At 40.3% G+C, this 8,587-nt stretch overlaps 1 protein-coding gene across 1 annotated transcript; it reads left to right on the top strand.

Annotated features, from left to right (window-relative positions):
• Nucleotides 1-8,343, top strand: chmp2ba (charged multivesicular body protein 2Ba). Its single transcript, XM_087804464.1, has 6 exons — nt 1-166; nt 2,953-3,044; nt 4,314-4,508; nt 6,090-6,192; nt 6,358-6,464; nt 7,685-8,343. Exons 1-6 carry the CDS (start codon nt 133-135, stop codon nt 7,796-7,798), a joined length of 645 nt encoding a protein of 214 aa, XP_087660590.1. The 5' UTR covers nt 1-132; the 3' UTR covers nt 7,799-8,343.
• The last annotated feature ends 244 nt before the right edge of the window (nt 8,344-8,587 follow it).

The following is an 8,587-nucleotide window of genomic DNA, read 5'->3' as shown; positions in this document are numbered from 1 at the left end:
CCAACAGAAGAACCAGGAAGAAGAAAAACATTCTCGTCGCTCGACGATCGTTCGCTTCGATCTCACGGAACCGCAGGAGCCGAAAGAACCGGAAGATTATTCGTGTGTTTTTGGTTCCCGAGGATCGTCGTCATGGCTTCTCTGTTCAAGAAAAAGACCGTCGACGGTGAGTTCTGGCGTCAAAGCTAACTTGTTTTTAGCTTCTGTTGCCATTTTAGCTTCGACTCGTAGAACCGGTTCTGGATCCAGTTTCGATCAACGTTTAAAACTGATCCAGTCGAGATTCCTGCTCGAAAAACGACGAAACTTTGATGAATATTGAAGAATTAAATGTTAGCTAACATTGACATTTGAACGGGTTCATTAAAACGTCACGAGTGTCTTATCTGACTATTTATCACTTTGTCATCTGTTATGTATCTATATTTATCATTCTATCATCTGTCATTGATCTATATTTATAAATGTATTTATATTTATCATTCTATCATCTGTCATGTATTTATATTTATAATTTTCCTTGATTTTCTGGAACTCGGTGTTGTTCTCAGTGTTATCTTGATCTTTAAAGTATATACTTTATTGAATATTGTTTTGATTGTTTAAGCGCTTTGTGACCCTGGTCTGGAAAAGCGTTGTATAAATAAAAATGACTTACTTACTGCTAATAATATAATTCTGTGTCGTTCATAACCTGTTTTAAATAACGTTCAGATCCAGGTCACACTGAACCACTTCTGTCTGGAGAATAATCGAATCTAAGTTTGGTTACACAACATTGTGAGTCAACATCTTGTGACAAAAATAGACACAAAAAAACACTCGACAACTATCATGAATAATAAAACAATATATAAAACTTTATTAATTTAATATTATTTCTTAACTTTTCTCTGAATCTGAATCATAACACGTTTATTATCAGTATTGTAAAGACAACCCAGGAACTGTTCGGTGTTAAAGTGTGGAATAGAAATGAGTATTAAAGAAAATAGAATGAGATAAATAGGATAAGATCACTTGTATAATGTTACGTGTTATCTTGTCTTTTTTTTTTTTTATTCAGTTCTTCCAGCACAAAAATATCTTAAGTTTACAACACTAGCTATAAAAGTTTATGATTAAAGTTGACGTGTAAACATTTAATAACTCGATACATGTAATGTTTTACTACAAGATACAATTTAACGCTGGATTATAAATGATTTATGAATGATTCATACATGATCCATGACAATGTTAAACCTGGTCTAGAAGGGATTATAAGAACCACGGGTCCATTCATGACTTCATGCCTGTCAGCGACTCCACCTTCATCCCTTCATCAGCGAAGAGAAGCCGTTCATCCACTCACTCTGAGCTCCTCCTCGCCGTTCTATGGCATCTCTGATGCTTCCATCCATAAAGTTCATCCACTCACTCTGAGCTCCTCCTCGCCGCTCTATGGCATCTCTGATGCTTCCATCCATAAAGTTCATCCACTCACCGTCACTCCTCACTCCTCCTCGCTGTTCTATGGCATCTTCGATACTTTCATCCATAAAGTTCATCCACTCACTCTGAGCTCCTCCTCGCCGCTCTATGGCATCTCTGATGCTTCCATCCATAAAGTTCATCCACTCACCGTCACTCCTCACTCCTCCTCGCTGTTCTATGGCATCTTCGATACTTTCATCCATAAAGTTCATCCACTCACTCTGAGCTCCTCCTCGCCGTTCTATGGCATCTCTGATGCTTCCATCCATCCAGTTCATCCACTCACCTCCTCACTCCTCCTCACTCCTCCTCGCTGTTCTCCGGCGTCTCCGATGCTTCCTTCCTTCCATCCATCCAAGTTTTGCGTTGCTGCAGTTTTTCGTGACTTTCCCCACCTTGGAAAGGCGGGGGTCGAGTCGCTCACCTCCATTTGTAGGACGATCACCCTCCCACTCCAACACGTCGTTGCTACGTCACGTCGCGTAGACTTTGTGCGTCATCGCGACTCTAGAGTCGATTCCACGACGACTTCTCGTTGTCATTCGGATCCTTTGCATCGACGTGAAGGAAACCTTTGGTTTCTGGTTCCCCTCGTTTCACTCCTTCTCTCTGAACGCTTTCATGTTTGGACACTTTTTCACTGGGATTATTCTTTAGAGACACGTTTTCTATATTAGCTCCAAGTTTTTCTTTCCACAATGGTTTTATTTTTGTGCGACTGTGGGTGGAGACAAGTCAACACTGATGCGAGACACACAGGTGTTGGTGTGTAGAATATTTTTTACCTTTTATACTCTTAAAACCATCGTTTAGTTTCTTTACTTTATCGCTTTAACTGACATACTTCTTGCTGTTAATCTCACACAAGATAAAGAACATGTTTGACCTCAAGTTGGTGCATTATACCGTTATTTAAAATGTACATTTTAATGTGCATAATTGTTCATTGTGAAAAGGCTTCCGGCAATATTTATAGGTTCCTGCATTAATTGCAATTGCATAAAAAATGTCATCTCTGGAGTCTTTTGACTCACATTTTTCACTTGCCTGGCCTTACATTTGTTTAGTTTTTAGTTAAAAAACCTGTTTCTACTCTTCCATCAATCCGTGGAAGCTCCATATTTCACAGGTTCACCAGATGGAAATGAAACTTCTGATCTTCTGCAGTTTTAACGGCTCAAAAATAGTTTTGCGTCTTCTGTGTGTAGAGTTTTTGTGGCACAAGAAAACAATATATTCAACATATATGGACATACATTTCGTGGTATAAATAATACAATAGTTTGGTGCTGATTTGTGTTTTATTTGTATTAGTTATTTTTGCCATATCTGCTTCCTCAATGGTTTGTATGGAAGCAAAATGATTTTATATACAAAACTATTTTGTTATTGAAATCCACTTTCTGTCCAGTTATGTTGGATCATAAAGAAAAGTTCTCAGACGTCTGACGTGTTGGTTTGTTTCATCATCATCAGACATCATCAAGGAGCAGTCGAAGGAGCTGCGAGGAACTCAGCGTCAGATCACCCGCGAGAGGACGGCGCTGGAGAAGCAGGAGAAGCAAATGGTGAGAGAGACGCCGGTCCAGACGCACACGCGTGTCCAGACGCACACGCCTGTGAAATCATTTACATAGACCACGACACGTTGAATCTAAATGTTGTGAAGACCCCCCGGTGTCTCCGGCGCAATTTCCTCTTCCTCCGTCTAATGTGCTAATGGCTGCGAATTAAATGACGAGATAATTCTGTGGAGCTTCAGGCGGAGGAAGATGTGCGTTGTTTTTCTGTCTGACACACACACACACACACACACACACACACGAACACACACACACACACGAACATGCAGACGTTCACTGGTTTCCGAGGCTGCAGATAAAAGCGAGCGAGCGTGTCGTCTCTCTATTGTATTAAGTAAATATCACACGAGCTAATTACGTCTCCAGGGAAGTCACTTCGTGCTCCCGTTAATGTCTCTGCTAATTAGTCTCGTTCTCGGAGCGTCGTGGAAAGAAATACCTTCACTCAGAATTGGAAATGAACCAAATCTGCAGATCGGCACAAATTAACGACGACGGCGACTTCGCTTGTTCGACTCGAGTCGCTCGTGGTTTCTGCTGACCTTTGACCTACTTTAAGAGAGAGGCGTCGTGTTATCTGAGGGTTGTCGGTGTGGATTCCTGAGACGTGACGTTCACCGGAGATTCCCGGGCAGGTTAGAGAGGAGGTGACATTTCTTCACCTGGTCGAGGAGTCGTGTCCATGTTTCATCTTCACAGAGGGTTCATGTCATTGTGTTAAAGTTTGTTTAGGATCAAGTTTATCTTTCTAACAACTGGTCGAACTCTGCTTGTGAACCTGGAGGTGATACTTCTGAACAGTTCCAGGGATTATGATACGAGTTGACATTAGAAGTGGTGGCGTCTCCTCGTCAACATGTTCCTCAAGAGGTTCCTCTTTCATCGTCCCACGTTCGATTCTTCTTCTCTGAGCAGGTGCAGACGTTTCAGACGCAGACATGAATTATTGATGTTTGTTTGTGAGGAAGCTTTCAGATCCAGACATGCCGGAGATGCTTGAACTCTCAGGGTTACTTACAGTAACTCTCAGGAGGTTTGAACTGACTCTGGATCTGTAGATAGACAGTTTGTTTTGAACTCAACTGAGACTTGAACTGAGGTCACCTGAGGTCATCTTTTGTTTTGTTTACGTCAACAATTGTCTTGAATTAATGAATGTTTCAGACGAGAACACGTGAAACTTCACGACAGTATCTTGAATTCTTGGACGGTATGTTTTAAAAAAGGCGCGTCTGCGTCTCCTCGTCTCCTCAGGAGGCCGAGATCAAGAAAATGGCGAAGACCGGCAACAGAGAAGCCTGTAAGATCCTGGCCAAGCAGCTGGTCCAGCTGAGGAAGCAGAAGAACCGGACCTACGCCGTCAGCTCCAAGGTCACGTCCATGTCCACGCAGACCAAGGTCATGAACTCGCAGATGAAGATGGCCGGCGCCATGTCCACGACGGCCAAGGTGAGACCTCTGTTCACTCTTCACTCTTCACTCGCTTCAGTTCGTTTTCAAACGATCACACTTTCATAACGTACACGCAACAATCACAGAAGATGATGTTGATCCTCGATCAGTGAGTAAACTAGTTTATTTATCTTAACTTTTCAAACCGTATTATTGACACAGAACGTTATCTGGACATAATAGTTATATGTTATTATTTATTTAATTAAATTTAATAATTGAATCAAACATTGGATTTTCTATTGAATTTTTTCTTTTCCAAGGATTGGAATATTTTATATATATTTTTTAAATGTTTGTTTTAAAAAGAAATGGAATATTTTCAATTGAATGCATTTCTTTACAAATAGAGTTTAATATTCTAATTCCAATATTTCAGATTTTTTAAATTCCATATATTTAATTCATAGTCTTTTAAATTCAATATAAATGTTATAATAGAGTCTCCAGACCAAACCAGCAGAGCTCAGAGCTACTGAACTGTATGTGTTTATTTATTTTGAAAATATTCTAATAATTTAATTCAATGATTTAAAAAACTAATGCTTGAAAAAAACTACATTTCAATACAAAAATGAATAGTTTCAACCTTTGAAACGTTAAATGAATTCTATAATCCGATGACACTGATGGACGTCTATATAGCTGACGATGGCGTTCATACTTTATTTCAATATCAAACCGTTTTAATGTGACTCTGGTGTTTAAAGACGTTAATGACGCGAAGGAAGATTGTTCTGCAGCGACGTCACATGTTGGAACACAAACGGGTCAAACGTCATTAAAGCCGAGACAAATGATCTGTTGACGAAGTCGACGACACGCGTCGCGATTCTTTAAGAAAGTTCTCGTGAGTCGCAGCCGTTCGTCAGCGACGCTCGTGGAAGAGAAAGTAGGACAAGTTTGTGCCTCGACTGGATCGACGCATGAATCATGTTTGAACGCTTCAAACCTGAAGATTAATGTTGTTTACCTCAATGTATCGCAACATTGACGGTTGAATGAACAGTTTAAATGTTCAAACTTGATTGAAAATTTGTTTAAAAAATATTTTAAGCATAGGAATAATTATCTTTTTGAAAAAATTGTATTTATTTATTTTTTAATAATTACATTTTTTAAATGTAACATTTTAATTCAAAAATAAAATTTCTAAATTGATATTCGACTGAACTTTCTGCCAATCAGGTGTCATTATTTTAAACAAACTTATATTGAATTTAAAAGGCTACCTTATGAAAATTGTGGATTGTGAGGGTAAACCAGAGTACCTGGAGTAAACCCGGAGTAAACCCAGTAAGAATCATACAGTCTCCACAAAGCAAGGCGGTTGTTTTCTTCAAGCAGGAATGGAACCAGCAACTTGCCGTGAGCCACATTTGTATACGTTTCTATCTTCACTTTGTGAAGCTAAAATAAATGTCTATGGTGGTGAAGGTGAGAAGTTTCCTCTCGTCGTGGAGATGTTTCTGCGACTCTTCGTCTCCTTCGTCCTTCGATTATTGATGGAACGTTTCCAGCGACGTGTTCGGTAAAGTCTCGCTCGAAAAGTCTCACTAACCGCGGACGTGTTTGCAGACGATGCAGGCCGTCAACAAGAAGATGGATCCGCAGAAGACCCTGAAGACCATGCAGGAGTTCCACAAGGAGAACATGAAGATGGGGATGACGGAGGACATGAGTGAGTTGGTTTGTTAGAACTGGACGAACCAGATGTTCTGGATGTTGAAGGTGTGATTCTTCTGCCGTGACGTCACGATCCGGGCGAGAGTCTCCTCTCGTGGAACCATCTTCTGAGATGATCTTCAAGTCTTGGGTCTTGACTTCCTGTCTTTGCTCCTCCCAGTTAACGACACGCTGGACGAGATGTTCGAGGAGTCCGGAGACGAGGAGGAGTCTCAGGACATCGTCAACCAGGTTCTGGACGAGATCGGCATCGAGATCTCCGGGAAGGTGAGGATGAAGATCTAACACCAGTGAAGATAAGAAACTAAGATGATGGAACATGTTGATGTTCTGATTGTTTTTGTTTCATCTGGAGCATCAACGACTCTCGTCTCTTCCTTAAGAACCTGCAGATCAGAACTGAATTATCGTCATTTAAACGTAGATCATTAATGAACATCTGTCCGCCATTAGGATCTCGCAGTCGCCGCTAGGTGGGGCTCGCCCGCAGTCCTGCTCCTCATCTGTCGTCACCGACCAGGTGTTGAGAGTCTGGCTCCCCCTGGGGGCAGCGAGAGTAAAAACAGCGTCAACAACAAAACAGTCGTAAAATCCTCGTAAAGTGCTTTTAGTTTCCAGGCAGCGAAGGATCTTCTACTAAATCACGACGCTGTCAAATTAATTCATCAGTGAAACGAAACAACAGAAGCTGCTCGACTCGCGCCTGAAGCTTGAATGTGTTTGAATAACTTGAGTTTAATTTTAACTTCGATCCTCGTAAATACAAGTTTAATCAGTTTGTGAATTATTAGGTCTTTTTATGGAGGAATTGTTCTGGTTTCTGCAGTTTTTATCTGATAAACATACATTTTAAATTTAAGAAATGTTTTTTTTAATAATTGCTAACAGTCAAGAACAACTTCTGTAGAAGTTTATCATCAAAATAGGAATTTAGCCTTTTTTAAATGTTTTTTCTATATTAAAATCGACAATTCTACTTAAAAATCCAATATTTTCAGTTTGATTCTGGTTCAAATAATTTAAACATGAATTTTCTAAATTGAGTCGTTTATTCAAAGACTTAATAAAACCATTATTGATCGTCTCATGATCGTCTGAAAGTTTGATCCAGTGGTTCGGTGAAGACAATATTATACGAACATTTAATATTGAATTTAAAAGAAAACAAATTAATAAAATATTGAATTAGAAAATCAAACTCAATGTGTGTAAAGAAAAAAAGAAAATACATTTTTTAAAATCCTTTTATTTTGAAAAACATTCACATTTTTTTATTTAATAATTTAAAAACAAAACAAATTTAACTTCAACAAAGGTGATTTTTTTGTCTCGTCAAACCCGTTCTCATGGCAGCTGTGACGCCTTCATCGTGTTCACAACAGTGTTTTTATGCTGATTTGACGGCAGTCCTCGAGTGAGTCGTCGCTAATGTCGCCCGTCAATCTGGTCCTGCTGCTCATGTAGACGTTGCGCTCGTGTGTCTCCAGATGGTTCGAGCTCCGGCTGCAGGGAAGAGTCTCCCGAGCGCCTCGTCCTCCAAACAAGCCACGCTGTCGGACGACGAGATCGAGCGGCAGCTGCGAGCGCTGGGCGTGGATTAACGCTCGCGTCCACACGGATCCGTCTATAGGAACTCTCTCTCTTTTCTTTCTTCCGTCCAACTCTCGGGGCGAGAGACGCGACACATCAACGCATGAAACGCCATGAAGGCAGGTGGTCATAATGTTTCGGCGTACTCTGTTTACGGTCACAAGGGCTACGGTTTCCTTTCATCTGTTTCTCTGAACTTATTTAAGAGGCACCAAAAATAAAGGAGCCTTCCTGAAGGTCGACCACTGAGGTCGTAGGAAACCCATTGAAGGAAAGCATCAGACAGGTGTCAGACAGACAGGTGTCAATCAATCACCTGTGATTGCAGCTGCGGTCCTTCCTCTCTTCCAGCTGCTGTGCAGTTATTCTCTCCGTTCATCTCTTATTTAAGCTGCTCCCGCAGACGCGTTGATTGACATTTTTACCTTTTCATCTTGATTTGCCAAACCTCTTCTCGCTCTAACAGTCATGTGACCTGCTTCACCTTTGACCTCAGTAACTGTAAATGAACGATGTAAATGGGCTTTTATAACTAATAAAGTTTCTTCAGGTACGACATGTTTCTCAGTCCTTTTCGTTTTCAATCCTCTCGGATAATAGTTGATGCTCTAGTTTAGTTTAAAACCTTCTTTTCTTTAGTGTTTATTAAACTAAAACGAGTTTGGATCATTAATTAAACAAAATATGTTCATATTTTCAAGTCTCTACTGCCACCTTCTGTCCATCTGAAATGATTTAGATAAAAAATCTGGACTGAAAAATGTTCAGAGCCCACTAGGTGTCGCTCTCTTTCTAAACCT

Source organism: Callionymus lyra, chromosome 12 (assembly GCF_982586985.1).
Source record: "Callionymus lyra chromosome 12, fCalLyr1.hap1.1, whole genome shotgun sequence".
Lineage (NCBI taxonomy): Eukaryota > Metazoa > Chordata > Actinopteri > Syngnathiformes > Callionymidae > Callionymus > Callionymus lyra.
Note: the sequence above shows the minus strand (reverse complement) of the source record. Positions and strands in the feature narration are given on the sequence as shown.